Source organism: Pan troglodytes, chromosome 20 (assembly GCF_028858775.2).
Source record: "Pan troglodytes isolate AG18354 chromosome 20, NHGRI_mPanTro3-v2.0_pri, whole genome shotgun sequence".
Classification (NCBI taxonomy): Eukaryota; Metazoa; Chordata; class Mammalia; order Primates; family Hominidae; genus Pan; species Pan troglodytes.
This window is the reverse complement of record NC_072418.2, coordinates 51,543,390-51,563,344: the sequence shown is the minus strand read 5'-3', so window position 1 is coordinate 51,563,344 and position 19,955 is coordinate 51,543,390. Positions and strand designations below refer to the sequence as shown.

Here is a 19,955-nt window from a genome sequence, read left to right as displayed (position 1 = left end):
TAGGGCCAGAGAGGCCCCCGACGTGCTGGCCCTTCCCTCTTGGACGTTGCGCTTGTTCCTCCGCTCTATGCTCTCTGCCGTTATCGCCCGGCTAGTCAGTCGTCCAACTCACCACAGAGAAGTCCGGATCGTGGTAGAGCGCCGCGTCGCACCCATGTGACGTCACGGCGGCGCCACTCGCTGGAGGCTTTCCCCGCCCACCCCAGCCCCGTTCTCTCTTTCCGGACCTGGCCGAGCAGGAGGCGCCATCATGGTGAGCTGGCTTTGCGGTGTTCGGGGCTGGATAATCCGCTGCCATCCGCCGTGGTTTTGGGCTAGGGGCACGCTGGAGGGCGGCAGGGGGTCTGCGGCTGCCCGGAGGGAGCAACTCCCGATACTGGGGACCTACTCTGGGGGCCAGGAGAGCAGGGATGGGTCAGTCATAGCCTACCGCCCCCACTTAGTAGATGACCAAGTGGAGGTACTCGGAGGCTGATATGACTGGGTTTACAAAGCCAGGAAGTGGCAGAGCCAGGATTCCGACCCAGGTGGCTGGCCCCGCAGCCACTCTTAGTTATTTGGCTTTGCTGCCTTTATCTGGACCTGTCACTTTCTAGTATGAAAAGTCGGGTTCGATGGGGGCCGCGGCGGGTGAGAGGATCGAGAGTCGAGTAACTGGATTTGGGGACCAGGCAGGTCTCTGAGTCTCAGGCCCCTTCCCACCTTGTGATGGTTTTTGAGCCTTTGCCCCAGTGTCTGGCTGTTCGTTGGGTACACAGTAATCTCATCTGACAAGTTTGTGAATTTGGGAAGAAATAATTCACAGGAGATGCTCATCACGGGGTTTTGCACACAGTAAGTGCTGCATAAGTGGAGCTATTAAATAGTTCTTGTAATTGTCAACACAGTCTGAAAAACTTAAGTTGCTCAGAAAGGCAGCGGGGCGGTAGGAGCCTGGCGAGGCGGCTCACGCTTGTTATCCTAGCACTTTGGGAGGCCGAGGCGGGAGGATTCCTTGCCTAGGAGATCAAGACCAGCCTGGCCAATGTTGTGAGACCCTGTCTCCACTTTAAAAACAATGTTTTAAAAAGACACTATTTGGTAAGGGTTGTTGGATTGACTGATGCTGTAGAAGAGGTGGTTCTAGTAGTATTGCTAGGTTCTGAATAAGGGTTCGTTTTCATCATTACTGCCATTGGTTTGATATTTTTGGTTATCCCTCCGGGTATGGGAACCAGTTTTGATAACACTGTTGCAAAATACAAGTTGTAAAGAATTGACCTCTTTGTATTAAGTTAATATGATTGCTGTGTTACGATGTTTCGGGGTTCTGTGTGCCATGGGCTGAAGGCTTTGTAAACAGCCCCTTTTTACAGAGGGATCAGTGGCAGCCCACAGGTCTCCTGGTGGTGGGCCTGGGATTTGAGCTGGTGTGTTCAGACCTGGGCTTGTGTCCCAGCTCTCAGTTTCAGAAATAAGTAATAATTGGCTATGGTTGGGGGTAATTGGGTCCATGGTTGCCTCTTCACCCCCACAGGGAGTGGACATCCGCCACAACAAGGACCGAAAGGTTCGGCGCAAGGAGCCCAAGAGCCAGGATATCTACCTGAGGCTGTTGGTTAAGGTGAGGCTGGGCCCTGAGGTCTTTGGGAAGGGTCAGCCCAGGTCTGACTTGCAGATCCTCCATTCTAGTGCTGGCACCAAGCTCCTCCCAGGGGCCTGCAGAGCAGTCTCCGGTCTCTGGTTCTGTTCCAGGGTGTCCTGCATTTGTATTTTCAGCCTCTAGACTGTGTACAGCTCGGGAGTGGAGCCAGGATTTTCTAGGTCCTTGGCCAGGAAGGACCTGGGCCAGCTTTCTCCCTCTAGGTCGGTGGGTTGGGGGAAAGGGATAAAGATTCTTTTAGTCCAGATCATCATGTGTTTGCCCCTTCACTGGAAGGCTGCGGGGGAGCAGCCTGTCCCAGCTTCTCACTGTCTTCCCGTCCCTCCAGTTATACAGGTTTCTGGCCAGAAGAACCAACTCCACATTCAACCAGGTTGTGTTGAAGAGGTTGTTTATGAGTCGCACCAACCGGCCGCCTCTGTCCCTTTCCCGGATGGTGAGTGGCTGGTCCAGAGAGCACGGTAGACCTGGGAGCCGCTGGGTCTTGTCTGTCTGGAAGGGAGGCAGGACTTGGAGCTCTGGGAGCAACCGGGGCATCAAGGGTTTGTCTCAGCCAGTCACGAGCGTAGAGCTTGGACTGTTGGTTGGAACTGAGTGTCCATGGGCAGTGGGCAAGTCTCCTGGTCCTCCTCTCCTTCTCTTTGTGAGGTGGAGGTGTCCTGGTGGCTTCAGGAGATTGCCCCAAGTCATAACTGAGTTTTATGTCAAAGGCCCTGCTGAGGGAGGCCCTATTGAACAGTCTGCATTTTTTTTTTTTATCTGGAGCTTTCCCCAGCTGGACCTGAGGAGAGGCCTGTGGGGTTTAAGAGGTGTGGTGTGAGTGGGGGGTCCCGTTAGAGGGCACAGCTGCCCTGGTCTGGGGATGCCTCAAGCGGGGCTGAATGTAAACACCAGAACAACTTACGATGTACATCCTCCCCACCCTAAGATCCGGAAGATGAAGCTTCCTGGCCGGGAAAACAAGACGGCCGTGGTTGTGGGAACCATAACTGATGATGTGCGGGTTCAAGAGGTGCCCAAACTGAAGGTGAGCTGGCAGGGGCTGGGCAGACCCATCAGATCCTTGCTTTGCTGTGCTGGTCCATCCTCAGTCTTGCCATCGCTGGTGAGGCAAGCATCCTGCCTGTCTGAGTGGCTTTGAGGATTGGTGTGGGTCGTCTCTGGCATGGTTGATGGTGGGGTCCCCTGGGCAAGCTTTTTCTGGGGCAAGTTGTAAACTGTTAGTGCTGGCCCCTAGAGCCAGACAGCCTGGGCTCAAGTCTAGACTCCTTTGTCACCTCTGCACAAGTCTTTTTTTGGCCCAGCTTCCTTGCTGTAGTTTCTAGCATAACACCAGGGATGTGGTGGTAAAAGTTCCTAGAGAGAAAGTGTTGAGAACAGCTGCTGTCAGCCCAGGGTGCTCCGGGTAGTAAACGATAGTGTTGGTTACCAGGGCTCTGCTGTGCCAAGGCAGTGGAGGGTGAGTCCTGGCAACCCCTGGGTGACCACACAGGGGTCTGACCTGCCAGCCTTGTCCTCTCCACCAGGTATGTGCACTACGCGTGACCAGCCGGGCCCGCAGCCGCATCCTCAGGGCAGGGGGCAAGATCCTCACTTTCGACCAGCTGGCCCTGGACTCCCCTAAGGGCTGCGGCACTGTCCTGCTCTCCGGTGAGTGATACGTGGTCGACGGGTTTGGAGTGAGCTGTGTGGCTACTGGCAGCCTTCACCCTCCTGGATCTGGGATGCCAGAAGCTGGGCGCCAGATCCCTGTCTCACCCGGTTCTCCTTCCCCTTCCCTAGGTCCTCGCAAGGGCCGAGAGGTGTACCGGCATTTCGGCAAGGCCCCAGGAACCCCGCACAGCCACACCAAGTGAGTATCAGGCCCCCAGCCCTGCTCTCTCCCCAGACTCAGCCTGCAGGGCCAGGCCTGGCCACACTTGGGCTGCTTCTCCTGTCCCTCGTACCAGCCAGCCCCAGGCCTTCTGGAACTCTCAGCTGCCTCATCCTGCCTGCTTTTCCCTTCAACACTGCTTGGAGCTGTGTTTTCCAGGGCCTGAGCAGGCATCTCCTGGGGAGCATGCGGTTCACCGGCCTTTGCCAGCCCAGGCTGGGACCCTCCAGGTGGTGGGGCAGGTGCTTCCATAGCCCCTCCTGGCTCCTTGGCTTCCCACTCTGCCAAGCTTTTCCAGCAGCATTGACTCTCCTGGGGCTGAATGTGACAGGCTTGTGGTGTTCCTGTGCCACTCCACAATGGCCTCCTGTAAGAGGGCCCCCCTCTCACTCCCTCCTCTCCCCACAGACCCTATGTCCGCTCCAAGGGCCGGAAGTTCGAGCGTGCCAGAGGCCGACGGGCCAGCCGAGGCTACAAAAACTAACCCTGGATCCTACTCTGTTATTAAAAAGATTTTTGCTGACAGTGCTCTGTGTGTGTTATTGGGGGATGGGTTGGGGAATTGGTGCCTGCGGGTGAGAATGCATTTGGTTTGGGGACAGGGACGTCATGCCAGTGAAGACCAGCCCTCCTCCTGCCCCCACTGCCCCGGAAGCTCCCTGCCTCCTTCCTAACAGCCAGGTGGCAGGTGTTCCCACACCGGCTTCCTTGGGTCAGCCACGCCCGCCCCTCTTAAAGGATCCTGTGCCCCTCCCTGGTGCTGGGATGGCGGGTGGGGCGTGGACCGGGAAGTGCAGGGTGCAGGCTGGCAGGGCTGTGGGGAGGGAGAGACTGCCTGGGAACAGGTGAGGCAATCTCAACCCCCCGGGACCAGGAAGTCTGAGTCTAGAGGGGCGTTCACCCCCTGGGAGAGCACAGGTAAAGAAAGCTGTGAGCCGCACCCCCGGACCTCCTCCAGGGGCCTGTAGGGGGGGGCCCTCCTGTGTTTACACAAGGGGCCGGGCTCCCTGGATTCCAGGTCGAGGCCTGATGAGGCCAGAAGCCGGGAAGCCACGGCCTGTGTCCTCGGAAAAAGCAGGCACTGGAAGGGAGGCCATTGAGCCCGGCACTAGCCGGTGTGGGTGAGCCCCGGCGATGGGGGGGATGGGTGGGGGTGGGGCGGGGAGGCTGGCCTGCCTTGACTCCTTTCTTCTCTTTGCAGCTCCCTGCTGTGGTCTGGAGGAAGCAGCGGCCTGGGTTGGTGGGATTGGAATGAAGGGCTTCTGGTTTGCAGGGATCAAGGGTCCAGGGTCCCCGAGGTTGGGTCAGGAGCCTCAAGGGGATAACTGAGGCTTGGGAGGGAGACAGGGCGAGATAGAGACTGGCCCCTGTCCGGGAAGAAGCGTCCGGGTAGCTGGCAGGAGATAGCATTTAGGCAGAAACCAGGCTGGGGGCAGCTTGGGTAGGGGTCCCCGCAGATCAGAGGACGGCCTGGAACAGGTCCCAGGGCCAGGGCCCAGGCAGGGGCAGCCAGCCTGAGGAGGGTGGCTGGTTAGGTGGCACTCACACCTAGATGGGCTGCGAAGATCATAGACCTGTCCCATAGTAATGGAGACCCCTGTAGCGCATTTCACCCTCCACTGCAGCAGCCGGAAGGAGTGTGAGGAGGGTCCAGGGAGCAGGGTCCCCCATTGACAGGGTAGGGAAGGGTTTGCCAAGCCTTCGGCCTTTAAGGCTGAGCGAGCAGGCCCAGTGGAGAGGCATCCTGGCTGGTCTGCGGGTGAGAGCTGATGAGCAGGAGAAACTCGTGGGGGCTGTCAGATTTGGCCAGAGACAGATGCTCCAACAGGCAGATACTGCGACTGTCAGTCGGAAGCCATTGGCGTTTGCCAGACAGTGGAAGGAGAGGGTCAGTTCGTCGTGCTCTTGGCCGGGGGCAGGCAGGCAGCCTGTCGTGCCTTTATTTAAGGACCTTTGGGTGATTGGAGACAGGCAGGCAGCTTGCCGCCTGGAAATGATCAAGTGGTCAGCCTGACCAAATTCAGGACAGCTGAAGGGTCTGACTGGGCACTGTGTGACTGGTGGGTTGGAGGCTGTCGTGTGGCTGAGCAGAGATGGCCAGCTGATGGGTCACACAGTTGGGGATGGTGTCAGGAGGTCAACCTGACCAGCAGAGACGGCTGGCAGGAAGGTCACGGAAGGCCAGCCAGGCATGGTGCCACTGGGTGCAGGCAGGTGGTGGATCTGAGTGGCCTGACACATTGGATGGTTGCTTATTTGGGCAGCGTGATTGTCAGAACAGTGTGGCAGGGGCTGCTGCAGGGAGCCATTTGGACATCTGCAGGGCCCCCCTGGAGGCCTCGGATGGCCACATAGGGTCTGCCTATCAGGAGAATCCCCAGATGATCACAGTCCCCAGAGACAGCCAGACCCCCGGGGACCCAGCCTCTCACAGTCAGTCCTCCCACCCGAGTGACCCCGATGGCGGCCTCCCAGCTGGCGGCGCTGGAAGGAGTGGACTCCGGTCCCAGGGTGCCCGGGGCCAGCCCCGGCTTCCTATATTCCGAGGGCCAGCGGCTGGCACTGGAGGCTCTGTTGAGCAAGGGTGCGGAGGCGTTCCAGGCCTGTGTGCAGCGCGAGGAGCTGTGGCCCTTCCTCAGTGCGGATGAGGTCCAGGGCTTGGCAGCGGCAGCTGAAGACTGGACAGTGGCCAAGCAGGAGCCCAGTGGGATGGCAGAGGGAGCCACCACCGCCGATGTGGACGCGGGCAGCCTGAGCTACTGGCCTGGGCAGTCGGAGCAGCCGGCGCCCGTCCTGCGGCTGGGCTGGCCAGTGGACTCTGCGTGGAAAGGCATCACCCGGGCGCAGCTGTACACCCAGCCTCCTGGGGAGGGTCAGCCGCCCCTCAAGGAGCTGGTGCGGCTGGAGATCCAGGCTGCCCACAAGGTGGGTGTCGCGGGGGCCCTGTGTCCATTCCCCAGACTGGGACGGGGACCCAGGCATTCTCTCCCTTGTCCTCCTGGGACTTGCAAGCCCACACACCTACCCTAAAGGACCTATACCCCTGGGACCCAGGAGTGCACACCTTCCAGCCCCAGGACTCAGGTGCCTACAACCCCAGACCTCATCCTTACTCTCAGAAAGGGGGACCCGGCCGGGCGCGGTGGCTCACGCCTGTAATTCCAGCACTTTGGGAGGCCGAGGTGGACGGATCACGAGGTCAGGAGTTTGAGACCAGCCTGGCCAATATAGTGAAACCCTGTCTGTACTAAAAATACAGAAATTAGCCCGGCATGGTGTGGGCGCCTGTAGTCCCAGCTACTCGGGAGGCTGAGGAAGCAGAATTGCTTGAACCCGGGAGGCGGAGGTTGCAGTGAGCCAAGATCGAGCCACTGCACTCCAGCCTGGGCGACAGAGCGAGACTCCATCTCAAAAAAAAAAAAAAAAAAAAAATGGGGGCCCCTACCCTCCCCCAAGACCTGGATGCCCTTAGGTATCGATGCCCCTTGAACCTAATTATGACACCCTCAGTCTCAGTCATTCCCCCATCCCCTCATCACCAAGCCAGGGGTTTCCACTCTCCCTCCAAGGAAGGCCCAGATGTCCACACTGCAGCCCTTGGAAAGCCTGCTGTGTACTTCACAGCCTTAGCGTGCGCCAGCTCCCACGTGAAGGGTTTCTCAGGGGCTAACGTGCATCATCGTCCCGGAACCCTGTACCGCCAGAGGGACTATTGTGCCCACGGAGGCACGGGGGCGGTTAAATCTCTTCCCTGTAAGTGGCCGAGTGGGGATTTGAACCCAGGCTGTCTGGCTGCTGAGTCAGGGTTTCCACTACTTTATGCTGCCTGCAAGATCCAGGCCTTCAGCACTTCCGTGTCCCCCAAGTTCGCCACGGTGGCCTAGCAGGTCAGCCGTCCTGCACCCAGCACCCAGAAAATTCCGCAGGACCCAGAAATGCAGTTGCCCACAGTGCCCTACGGGACATCCACCACTGATCCTAGAGCCAAACTGCCGTGGACATTTGGGTACCGCAGTGTCGCAGCTCAGGGGACGCTGTTCTGTGTTATAAACGTGATTTGTAGGCCAGCCACGGTGGCTCACGGCCTGTAATCCCAGCACTTTGGGAGGCCAAGGCTGGGGGATCACCTGAGGTCAGGGGTTCAAGACCACCCTGGCCAAGATGGCGAAATCCCGTCTCTACTAAAAATACAAAAATTAGCCGGGCGTGGTGGTGGGTGCCTGTAATCCCAGCTACTCTGGAGGCTGAGGCAGGAGAACTGCTTGAGTCCCAGAGGCCAAAGTTGCAGTGAGCTGATATTGCGCCACTGCACTCCAGCCTGGGCAACAGAGCAAGACTTCGTCTTTAAAAAAAGAAAAAAAAAAGCCGGGTGTGGTGGCTCACTCCTGTACTCCTAGCACTTTGGGAGGCTGAGGCAGGTGGATCACGAGGTCAGGAGATCGAGACCATCCTGGCTAATATGGTGAAAGCCCATCTCTACTAAAAATACAAAAAATTAGCTGGGCGTGGTGGTGGGCGCCTGTAGTCCCAGCTACTTGGGAGGCTGAGGCAGGAGAATTGCTTGAACCCGGGAGGTGGAGTTTGCAGTGAGCTGAGATTGCGCCCCTGCGCTGCAGCCTGGGAGACAGAGCGAGACTCCGTCTCAAAACAACAACAACAACAACAAAACAACAACAAAAACACAAAAAAACAAGCAAACATGTGATTTATGATTACAGTTTTCCAGCATTTAGGGGCCGGGAATCTCGAGGAGGGGCTGGGGATCTCATGGAGGGGCAGCGTTTTGCTCATTCACACATAGGTGCTGTTTGAGCAGCAGTGTATGTCTGGGGGTCTCCCCTTTAGCCCCCCTGAATGTTAAACTCCCAGCCCCCAGAGCACTTTACTCCCAGATTCCAGATGTCAGGTTTCCCACACCCTCTGAGTGTCCCCTGAGCCAGCTTCCGTTCACACGTCCACCTCCCCTCTCCCCATGCCCAGCTGGTGGCCGTGGTCATGGACGTCTTCACTGACCCAGACCTGCTTTTGGACTTGGTGGATGCTGCCACGCGCCGCTGGGTACCTGTCTACCTGCTCCTGGACCGCCAGCAGCTGCCTGCCTTCCTGGAACTGGCCCAGCAGCTGGGGGTGAACCCCTGGAACACGGAGGTAGGGGCCGGGCCAGGGGGTCCTGTGAGTCCCCATTCCCCTGGCATGGGGGCAGTGGGGGCAGACCCTTCCATGGAGCTCCGGGTCATTGAGATGGATGCTAGCAGGGATGGTCCCCCGGGATCTGATGCCCACAGCACTGGGGAGGTGGGGGTGGGCATTCCCAAGGAATCTTGAGTCACTGAGTTTGGGTATCCCCAAGAAACGCCTGAGGGTTGATATCAGTGGCTCTGAGGAAGCTGAGACAGATACTTCTTTTTTTTTTTTTTTTTTTGAGACGGAGTGTTGCTTTGTTGCCCAGGCTGGAGTGCAGTGGCATGATCTCGACTCACTGCAACCTCCACCTCCCGGGTTCAAACGATTCTCCTGCCTTAGACTCCCCAGTAGCTGGGATTACAGGCATGTGTCACCATGCCTGGCTAACTTTTGTATTTTTAGTAGAGACGGGGTTTCGCCATGTTGGCCAGGCTGGTCTCGAACTCCTGACCTCAGGTGATCCACCCGCCTCGGCCTCCCAAAGTGCTGGGATTACAAGTGTGAGCCACCACGCCTGGCCTTGGACAGATACTTCTATGGAGTCATGGGTCCCCCAGTTAGAACCAGTCTGGAGGGAGCCTGAATCCATGCAGTGGGCCTCAGCAAGGGTGTGCCCTCCACTCCCCACACCAACAGAACGTGGATGTCCGTGTCGTGCGGGGCTGCAGCTTCCAGAGCCGCTGGCGACGGCAGGTGAGCGGCACCGTGCGGGAGAAGTTTGTGCTGCTGGACGGCGAGAGGGTCATCTCAGGATCCTACAGGTGTAGCCCCCGCCCCGCCCCCCACCTCCCGGCGTCCTATACCCCACTTTCCCTCAGTGTGCTCAGAGAACTGCTGGCATCCCCTTGCCCAGGCCTCTCTTTTCTCATCTGTGTAATGGGGGCAAAACACTCTTCCCTGGGGAGGAGTTGGGTGCCGCGGCCGGACCTGGTGCTGGCCTGTTTAGTGGTCTTGGGTAAGTCTGCTTCTCTTTGACCTGGTGTTTTCTCATCTGGAAAACTGGGCAAACAGTTTGGGGGTGGGGGTTGTTCAAAATCAGGAGCACCTGGATTGGGATCTAAGCTCTGCCTCGGGTAAATAACTCCACCTCTCTGAGCATCTAAGAAAATGCCCGGGCATGGTGGCTCACGCCTGTAATCCCAGCACTTTGAGAGGCTGAGGCGGGCAGATTGGCTGAGGTCAGGAGTTCAAGACCAGTCTGGCCAACATGGTGAAACCCTGTCTTCCCAGCTACTTGGGAGGTTGAGGCAGGAGAATTGCTTGAACCCAGGAGAGAGGTTGCAGTGAGCCGAGATCGCGCTGTCACACTCCAGCCTGGGAGACAGAGCAAGACTCCATCTCAAAAAAGCAAAAAAAAAAAAAAGAAGAAACTGCAAATAATAACAGCACCTACCTCACAGGGTCACAGCACAGCTGGGGAGGAGAGGGGTGTGGCCTCTGGGACCAGACGGCCTGGATTCAAATTCTAGCTCTCTCAGTTCCTCGTTGTGTGACTTCAGGCAACTTACTTCACCTCTCTGTGCCTCAGTTTCCCCCTCTATGTCACGGGCTGATAGGGTTAGAGCCTCTAGAACCAGGTCCCTCAACAGGGGTGGCACCCACGCTCGGGCTGGCTAAGTCTTTGTTTTAGGAGCTGTGGGGTGCATTGTGGGAGGCTCCTCGGCATCTTCAGCCTCCACCCAGCAGAGGTCAGTAGCATCACACGCCCCATACCCCCGACTCTCCCTGCCAATTAGAGAACCGAAAACCTCTCCAGACAGCGCAGATGCCCACTGGGGAGCACAGGTGCCCAGCTGAGAACACTGCTCAGGAACAGTGGCTTTCAACCCTGTGCATGCACCAGAATCCCTGGGAGCGCTTGTTAAAACACAGCTTTTGGGCTGGGCGTGGTGGCTCACACCTGTAATCCCAGCACTTTGGGAGGCCGAGGCTGGTGGATCACCTGAGGTCAGGAGTTCAAGACCAGCCTGGCCAACATGATGAAACCCCATCTCTACAAAAATACAAAGATTAGCCAGGGTGATGGTGGGTGCCTATAATCCCAGCTACTCAGGAGGCTGAGGCAAGAGAATTGCTTGAACCTAGGAGGCAGAGGTTGCAGTGAGCCGAGATCACAGCACTGCACTCCAGCCTGGGAGACACAGCAAGACTCCGTCTCACAAAAACAACAACGACAACAACAACCACAACAAAAAACAACAACACACAGTTTTTGTAGCAGATAATTCAGGAAAAGGAAAAAGAAAAAGGGCCAGGTGTGGTGGCTCACACCTGTAATCCCAGCACTTTGGGAGGCCAAGGCAGGTGGATCACCCAAGGTCAGGAGTTTCAGACCAGCCTGATTAACATGGTGAAACCCCGTCTCTACTAAAAATACAAAAAATCAGCCGGGCCTGGTGGCATGCATCTCTAGTCCCAGCTACTCGGGAGGCTGAGGCAGGAGAATCGCTAGAACCTGGGAGGTGGAGGTTGCAGTGAGCCAAGATCGCGCCACTGCACTAAAGCCTGGGTGACCGAGCGAGACGCTGTCTCAAAAAAAAAAAAAAAAAAAAAAAAAGAGGAAAAGAAAAAGAAAACGGAAAAAGGCCAGGCGTGGTGGTTCATGTCTGTAGTCCCAGCACTTTGGGAGGCTGAGGCAGGAGGATCGCTTGAGCCCAGGACTTCAAGACCAGCCTGGGCAACATAGCAGGACCCCATCTCTACAAAAATTAAAAAAAATAAAAATTAGACATGATGGAGCATGCTTCTAGTCCCAGCTACTCAGGAGGCTGAGGTGGGAGGATTGCTTGAGCCCGGGAGGTAGAGGCTGCAATGAGCCAAGATTGCACCACTGCACTCCAGCCTGGGCAGCAGAGCAAAACCCTGTTTCAAAAAGAAGAAGAGAGAACAATACACAGCTTTTGGACCCCACTGCCATTCATTGTGCCTGGAACAGGGCCTGAGAATCTGCATTTTCAGGAAGTTCCCACTTGCTGCTGCTGCTGTTTCTGGTCCAGGGACCACACTTTGAGAACGACTAGAGTTGAGACCAGGATGTTTGAAATGTTTGAAAGAGTGTTTACCTTCCCAGCTTGGTGTGAGGATTCAGTGGCACGTAACATAAGACAGGCTTGGCCAGGTGCCGTGGCTCATACCTGTAATCCCAGCACTTTGGGAGGCTGAGGTGGGAGGATCACTTGAGCCCAAGAATCCAAGACCACCCTGGGCAACATAGCTGGACCTTATCTCTACAAAAAGAAAAAAAAAAAAAAAAGGAAAAGAAAAGAAAACAAAGAATGCTCCATGAACATCAGCTGTCATTTGTTATGATATATATATATTTTTTTACCATATTTCATGGACTCTAAAGTGCTACCAATGGAGAGAAGCATCCTGATTGAAATGTGAGAAGCTCTGCGTCTTAGAACCAGTGGAATAGAGTAATACAATCAAACCCACGGGCCGTGCTCCCCTGCCGCTCAGTCAGGCCTGGGGATGCTTCCCCGAGCACCGGGCTCCTGGTGGACAGCCTTAGAAGGGATGAAGCCAGGGCCGCAAGAGGTTGTCCAGGGCCTCTCTGGCCATTTAGTGGGGGAAGGACATGGGGACATGGGGAGTGGCGGATCTGGGAGAACAGTCCCAGGCCCTGTCCTCCCTGTTGGTCACAGCAAACGTGGAGGAAGCAGCATACCCAGCCCCAGTGCCAGGCTGGTGGTGGCCCCCACTGTCTGGCTGCTCGGGGCTCTGTTACACAGGCGGCCGGTGCAGCAGTTGGTGGTGAGGCTGTAGGTGACGCCCCTGTAGCTGACGGGTTCCTCAAGGCCGCAGCTGGTGGCTCGCAGGCAGCCTTTGTTGATGACCGGACCAGTGCCTGGGGCGACCCCGTGGCCTGTGAAACAGTCCTCGTCATCGCCACAGTGCATGTAGGTGCCGGGACACTGCATGGAGTCGGTGAGCTCACAGAAGACGCAGTCCTTGACACCCGTCGTGCCTGGGGGCAGAGCCATCACCAGAAGCAGCAGCCAGCACAGGACCATGGCGGCCTGGCGGCGTTGACGCTGCCCCAGCCAGGCCGTGGGCTTCCCAGACCTCCCGGAACCGCTGAACGAAGGACCTCTGAGGACTCCTCTTGCCCACGGGACTTTGGCCCTGGTCCTGGCCTCCCAGGGTCAGCGCCTGGAGTGTCCTCTGTTCCCAACGCCCTGCGTCCCTCTAAGTCCTGGGGATGGAGGTGAGCGGGTGGCTGCTGCCCAACAAGAGTCTGTGAATGGAATGAGTGATCTCACAGATCCCTCGGGGTTCCCACTGGCCGCTCTGGGGATGAGGTCATAGGTGAGAGGAGTGGGTGTCACAATCCAAGGGGTGGCCTGCCCCGCCGACCTGCCGGGGCGCAAGAGGGCTCTGCCACCCCTGCCAAGGTGAAGACGCCCTGAACCCAGAGGGCGCTGGCCACAAGCTTGTCCACATTCTCTGTGCTGTATACCCGCCAAGGGCTTGACTTCAGCCTCAAACCTCCCATAGTGACCCCATATTCCAGATGGGTAAACTGAGGCTGGGGAAAGGAAAGTGATGTATCCAGGGTCCCCGAGCCAGGATGAGAGCCAGGTTCATTGAATTCCAAAGAGGCTGGGAAAGAAGAGGGTGTATTAACTGAGCACTTGCTGTGTGCCAGGATTCATGCTCAGTGCTTGCTTGCTTTTATTTTTTTGAGACGGAGTCTCTCACTCTGTCACCCAGGCTGGAGTGCAGTGGCGTGATCTCAGCTCACTGCAGCTTCTGCTTCCCAGCTTCAAGCGATTCTCGTAACTCAGCCTCCCGAGTGGCTGGGACTACAGGCGCATGCAACCACATCTGGCTAATTTTTGTATTTTTAGTAGAGACAGAGTTTCACCATGTAGGCCAGGCTGGTTGCGAACTCTTGAGCTCAAGTGATCTGCCCGCCTCGACCTCCCAAAGTGCTGGGATTACAGACGTGAGCCACCACACCACGCCTGGCGCTTGGTGCTTTCAATAACAACTACTGTGATGACAGGAAGTGTTAGGGCACCGGCCCCCACAGCTCACAGGCTCTCAGGGCCAGCTATGTGCAGGGGGCTTGATTCAAATTCAGTCATTTGAATCTTCCTATGTTGTATTTATTTCTTAATTTTATTTTTTATTTTAAAAAATTGGCCGGGCGCAGTGGCTCACGCCTGTAATCCCAGCACTTTGGGAGGCCGAGGCGGGTGGATCACCTGAGCTCAGGAGTTCAAGACCAGCATGGCCAACGTGGTGAAACCCCATCTCTACTAAAAATACAAAAATTAGCTGGGCATGGTGGTGTGCACCTGTAATCCCAGCTACTTGGGAGGCTGAGGCAGGGAGAATTGCTTGAACCTGGGAGGTGGAGGTTGCAGTGAGCCAATATTGTGCCACTGCACTTGAGCCTAGGCAATAGAGCAAGACTCCATCTCAAAAAAAAAAAAAAATAGGATCTTGCTCTGTTGCCTAGACTGGAGTGCAGTGGCGCGATCTTGGCTCACTGCAGCCTCAACTTCCCAGGCTCAAGTGATTCTCCTCCCTGAGCCTCCAGAGTAGCTGGGACTATAGGCGTGCACCACCATGCCCGGCTAATTTTGTAAAATTTTTTATAGAGATGGGGTCTTGCTACGTTGCCCAGGCTGGTCTCAAACTCCTAGCCTCAAGTGATCCTCCTGCCTCGGCCTCCCAAAGTGCTGGGATTACAGGCATGAGCCACTGCACACGGCCTTCCTAGGTTTTTGCTCCAGATTGCAGATGAGCACTGCAGGGAGCAGCAAGGTGGAGAGCTTGGTGCACAGCCAGGGCTGACTAAATGGCAGTCATTCTAGGAAGCAGCTGGGTCTTAAAACAATCCCTGTTATTGTCCGGAAGTGAATTCCGTCTCTTTCCAAAGGGGAAAACTGAGGCATTGAGGTGTTCCTAAGTGGGGACCAGGTAGAGCCTGGGTTTAAACTCCAGTCTGATTCCAGATAAGTTTTTTTGTTTTGTTTTGTTTTTTTTTGAGTCAGAGTCTTGCTCTGTCGCCCAGGTTGGAGTGCAGTGGTGTGATTTCAGCTCACTGCAACCTCCACCTCCCGGGTTCAAGCAATTCTCCTGCCTCAGCCTCCTGAGTAGCTGGAATTACAGGCATGTGCCACCATACCCAGCTAATTTCTGTATTTTTAGTAGAGATGGGGTTTCACCATGTTGGTCAGGCTGATCTCAAACTCCTGACCTCATGATCTGCCCGCCTCAGCCTCCCAAAGTGCTGGGATTACAGGAGTGAGCCACCGCATCTGGCTTTTTTTTTTTTTTGTGGGAGGGGGGCGAGGGGGACAGGGTCTTGCTTTGCTGCCCAGGCTGGAATGCAGTGGTATTATCACGGCTCACTGCAGCCTCAATTTCCCAGGCTCAGCCGGGCACGGTGGCTCACACCTGTAATCCCAGCACTTTGGGAGGCCGAAGCGGGTGGATCACCTGAGGTCAGGGGTTCGAGACCAGCCTGGCCAATGTGGTGAAACCCCATCTCTACTAAAAATACAAAAAATTAGCCGGGCATGGTGGCAGGTGCCTGTAATCCCAACTACTCAGGAGGCTGAGGCAGGAGAATTGCTTGAAGCCAGGAGGCAGAGGTTGCAGTGAGCTGAGATCATGCCACTACACTCCAGCCTGGGCAACAAGAGCGAAACTCCGTCTCAAAAAAAAAAAAAAAAAATCCCAGGCTCAAGGGATCCTCCCGCCTCTCTCCCAAGTGGCTGGGAGTACAGGTGTGCGCCACCACACCTGGCTAGTTTTTTTGATTTTTTGTAGAGATAGGGTCTCACCATGTTGCCCAGGCTGGTCTCAAACTCCTGGGCTCAAGCAACCCTCCTGCCTCAGCCTCCCAAAGCGTGAGTCACCACACCTGGCCCTGATTATATAAGTGTCTTAACTTGGGCTGTCTTCACTCCACCCCTCCCGAGTAGGTACTTCAGTTGTGCCCATTCTACAGACGGGGAAGCTGAGGCTGGAGAGGTCAGGACTCGCCTGAGGTCCTACGGTTTCCCCTGGGACCTGGCTGAGGAGGGGGGCCAGGCTGGGCCCTCAGGGTTGGAGACTCTGACCCCCTACTCCCCGACCCCCAGCTTCACGTGGAGTGACGCACGCCTGCACCGAGGCCTGGTGACCCTGCTGACTGGTGAAATTGTTGACGCCTTCAGCCTTGAGTTCCGGACGCTGTACGCGGCCTCCTGTCCGCTCCCACCTGCGCCCCCCCAGAAACCCTCGGTCATAGGTGGCCTGCAGCGGGGCCGCAGCCCGCACCGCGTGTCCCGCCGCCGCTCCGTGGCCCCCGCGTCGCCTCCGCCGCCTGACGGCCCGCTGGCCCACCGCCTGGCCGCCTGCCGCGTCTCCCCTGCTACCCCGGGGCCGGCACTCAGTGACATTCTAAGGAGTGTGCAGCGCGCCCGGACCCCCAGCGGCCCCCCGGCCCGGCCCAGCCGCTCCATGTGGGACCTAAGCCGCCTGTCCCAGCTGTCTGGCTCCAGTGATGGGGACAACGAGGTGAGAACTTGTGGCTGGTGCCAGAAAATGGAGCCCAGGAAGGGGAAGGCGTTTGCCCAGGGTGGTGCAAGCCAGGCTCCAGGGGCCCTGCTCCCAGCCACAGAGCAGGAGGCGTTTCCTGAGGGCCTGCACCCCTAAATTCATAATGGCATCGTTTGTTCATTTCCTGCACGCCTGCTGCATTTTGGGCAGGTGGGCGCTGGGTGGCATGGGGCAGAGACAGGAGAGCCCTGGGTGCAAATCCTGGCATGACAGACTAGGTGGGGGGAAGCCGAGGACTTGAATTCTCTGAACCTTGGTATCCTCATCTAGGAAGGAGCAGAGCAAGGGCACTCATTCCGAGTTTGGTTGGGGGAGGAATCCACGTGGCTAAATGAAATAGAGTAGTAATGACAACAACAATACATTCCTGAAACAGGGAGATCGAGACCAGCCTGGCCAGCATAGTGAAACCCTCTCTCTACTAAAAATACAAAAAAATTCGCTGGGTGTGTTGGTGCACACCTGTAGTCCCAGCTACTCCGGAGGCTTAGGCAGGAGAATCGTTTGAGCCCGAGAGGCGGTGGTTGCAGTGAGCTGAGATCGTTCCACTGCACTCTAGCCTGGGTGACAGAGCGAGACTGTCTCAAAATAATAATAATAATAATAAACAATAAATAAATACATTCCTGAAGTGGAATTTGTTTATTTTGTGACATCCTCATCCCAGGCCAAAGAAGACTATATATATATATATATATTTTTTTTTTTTTTTTGAGATAGGGTCTTACTCTGCAATGTCTTGGGAATCAGGAATCATCTCCCTCTGTCCCAGGCAAGGAAGGCTCCTAGCTGGAGAGGAGACAGGGGATGGGCAGGGGCAAGGTCCTCACCTTCACCTGGTCCTGAGCACCCTCACCCAGCATCCCCTCCCTTGGCAAATATTTGATCCCGGCTGGCAGATGCCGGCGCTTCCCGTTCCTCCCCAGCTGCAGAGGTGGGGACCCGCTCCTTGTCCCTCTGTAGGTTAGGGAGTCCCAGGTTTGCCCTCTCACTTCCTCCCTTCCCTCTCGGGCTCCCCACACCGTCCTCCTTACCTGCCTGCCTCCTCTGCATCCCTCTCCTTTCTGTCCCTCCTCCTCCTGCTGCCTTCCTGCTTCTTCCTCACCTCATCCTTCCCCTTTCACTCCGTCTGTCTCCTCTCTCTCCTTCCTGGCTCCCCTCCTCCCTCCTCTCCTTCTTTCTCCTCCCTCACCTTCTCCCTTACCCCTTCCTCTTCTTTTACCTCCTCCACCCATTTTTTTTTTTTTTTTTTTTTTTTTTGAGACAGGGTCTTGCTCTGTCTCCCAGGCTGGAGTACAGTGGCGTGATCTCGGCTCACTGCAGCCTCAACCTCCTGGGCTCAAGTGATCCTCCCACCTCAGCCTTCCAAGTAGCTAGGATTACAGACCCATGCCACCACGCCTGGCTAATTTTTGTATTTTTTGGAGAGATGAGGTCTCACTGTGTTGCCTAGGTTGGTCTCGAACTCCTGAGCTCAAGCAATCCTCCCACCTCCCAAAGTGCTGGGATTACAGGTGTGAGCCACCGCGTCCGGCCTCCATCTCTCTCCTCCCTCTCTCCTCTCTTCCCTCCCTTCCCTCCTCCACCATCTCCTTCCACCTCCCTCAAATCCTCTATCACTTCCTTTTTTTTTTTTTTGAGACTGAGTCTTGTTCTGATGCCCAGGCTGGAGTGCGGTGGCGCTATCTCAGCTCACTGCAATCTCTCCCTTCCGAGTTCAAGCGATTCTCCTGCCTCAGCCTCCCGAGTAGCTAGGATTACAGGCGCCCACCACCACCTCAGACTAATTTTTGTATTTTTAGTAGAGATAGGGTTTCACCATGTTGGCCAGGCTGGTCTTGAACTCCTGACCTCAGGTGATCCACCCACCTCGGCCTCCCAAAGTGCTGGGATTACAGGCGTGAGCCACCGTGCCTGGCCGTCTGTCACTTTTGCTGCTTCTCTCTTGCCTCACCTCCTGCCTTCCCTGGATCTGGGATGCCCCCAGGGCCCCACCCCAGCCTCCTCTCACCTCCCTCTCTTTCCCTCCACAGCTCAAGAAATCCTGGGGCTCCAAGGACACTCCAGCCAAGGCTCTGATGAGGCAGCGGGGCACTGGAGGAGGCCCCTGGGGGGAAGTGGACTCCCGACCTCCGTGGGGTGGTGCCCTGCCCCTGCCCCCCGCCCACCGCCTCCGCTATCTGTCCCCAGCCCGAAGGCGGTTCGGTGGGGATGCTACATTCAAACTTCAAGAGCCCAGAGGCGTCAGGCCGTCAGACTGGGCCCCCCGGGCAGGACTTGGGGGGCAACCCTGAACAGGAGCCCAAGCCAAATCTGCTGGCCCACCCAAGGAGCAGTGCTGGACAACTGTTGGCTCAGAGCCCCCTGCCTCAATGCCCTGCCTTAGACAAGGCTTCTGGCCTCTGCGTCTGTCAAGCAGAAGGGATGTTTGTCACTTGTTCTGCAACTTGGGCCGGGAGTGGTGGCTCATGCCTGTAATCCCTGCACTTTGGGAGGCTAAGGTGGGAGGGTTGCTTAAGGCCAGGAGTTGGAGACCAGCCTGGGCAACATAGTGAGACCCCATCTCTACAATTAAAAAAACAAATTAGTTGGGTGTGGTGGCGCACGCCTGTGGTCCCAGCTACGCAGGAGGCTGAGGTGGGAGGATCCCTCGAGCTCAGGAGGTGGAGGCAGCAGTGAGCCAAGATCATGCCCTTGCACTCCAGCCTGGGAAACACAGTGAGAGGCCATCTCTTAAAAAAAAAAAAAAAACAGAAAAGAAAAAAGAAAAAGAAAGGCTGATCGAGGTGGCTCACTCCTGTAATCCCAGCACTTTGGGAGGCTGAGGCATGTGGATCACCTGAGGTCAGGAGTTCAAGACCAACCTGACCAACATGGTGAAACCCCATCTCTACTAAATACAAAAATTAGCCAGGTGTGGTGGCGGGCACCTGTAATCCCAGCTACTTAGGAGGCTGAGACGGGAGAATCGCTTGAACCCGGGAGGCAGAGGTTGCAGTGAGCTGAGATCACGCCACTGCACTGCAGCCTGGGTGACAGAGCGAGATTTCGTCTCAAATAAAAAAAAAGGACTTGGGCAAGCCCATTGCCTGCACCAGACCTCAGTGTCACAACCCAGAAGATGGGCTGGCAGCGTCCCCAGGCAGCGGATCCTAAAGAAGAACACACAGCTCCCGAGGGTCAGGCCTTCCTGATGAGGGGCCCGGGTGAGGCCCCGAGCTAGAGCGTCTAGAGCTGTGGAGGGGAAGATGGGGAGTCGCTGCCAGGCACACTGTGTTCAGGAGCTGTGGGGAAACTGAGGCAAGGAGCTGAATACTGAGGGAGTGGAATGTGGTGCAGCCACAGGGGAACAGGGTGGGTGGTGGGACTTTCTGTGGGCGCTGAGAGGGCGAGTCTGCCGGAGCTCCCGTTTACCTCTGCTCGGAATAAAACCATTTCATGCCAAAAATGTGCGTTACTAAAGCCTGGCTCTGAATCCAAGAGTCCACAACCCAGCCCCCTCCTCCCTCAGACCCAGGGGTCCAGGCCCCCAGCTCCTCCTCCCTCAGACTTGAGACTCCAGGCCCCCAGATACTACTCCCTCAGACCTGGGAGTCCAGGCCCCCAACCCCTCCTCCCTCAGACTGAGGGGTCCAGGCCTCCAGACCCTCCTCCCTCAGACCCGGGAGTGCAGCCTCCCAGCCCCTCCTCCCT

The 19,955-nt window shown here is 56.7% G+C and overlaps 3 protein-coding genes across 6 annotated transcripts; 2 read left to right on the top strand and 1 right to left on the bottom strand.

Moving 5' to 3' along the window:
* The first annotated feature begins 123 nt into the window (after positions 1-123).
* Positions 124-4,040, top strand: RPL18 (ribosomal protein L18). The gene is made up of 7 exons (XM_009435988.5): positions 124-253; positions 1,517-1,603; positions 1,971-2,078; positions 2,571-2,669; positions 3,169-3,292; positions 3,425-3,494; positions 3,924-4,040. Exons 1-7 carry the CDS (start codon positions 251-253, stop codon positions 3,997-3,999), a joined length of 567 nt encoding a protein of 188 aa, XP_009434263.1. The 5' UTR covers positions 124-250; the 3' UTR covers positions 4,000-4,040.
* A 96-nt stretch (positions 4,041-4,136) lies between these two features.
* FAM83E (family with sequence similarity 83 member E) lies at positions 4,137-19,818 on the top strand. Of its 4 annotated transcripts, none has more exons than XM_016936428.4 (6): positions 4,137-4,433; positions 4,717-6,440; positions 8,496-8,663; positions 9,336-9,460; positions 15,803-16,220; positions 18,296-19,818. In XM_016936428.4, exons 2-6 carry the CDS (start codon positions 5,976-5,978, stop codon positions 18,554-18,556), a joined length of 1,437 nt encoding a protein of 478 aa, XP_016791917.1. In that variant the 5' UTR covers positions 4,137-4,433; positions 4,717-5,975; the 3' UTR covers positions 18,557-19,818. The 4 variants fall into 4 exon arrangements, with proteins under 4 accessions (XP_016791917.1, XP_003316543.2, XP_016791918.1 ...); XM_003316495.6 differs by having other exon boundaries at positions 4,137-4,636; XM_016936429.4 differs by lacking the exon at positions 18,296-19,818 and having other exon boundaries at positions 4,137-4,636; positions 15,803-16,888.
* On the bottom strand, positions 11,996-13,201 carry SPACA4 (sperm acrosome associated 4). Its single transcript, XM_001171475.7, has one exon. The coding sequence runs from the start codon at positions 12,713-12,715 to the stop codon at positions 12,341-12,343; it is 375 nt and encodes a 124-aa protein (XP_001171475.1). The 5' UTR covers positions 12,716-13,201; the 3' UTR covers positions 11,996-12,340.
* Positions 19,819-19,955: the final 137 nt, after the last annotated feature.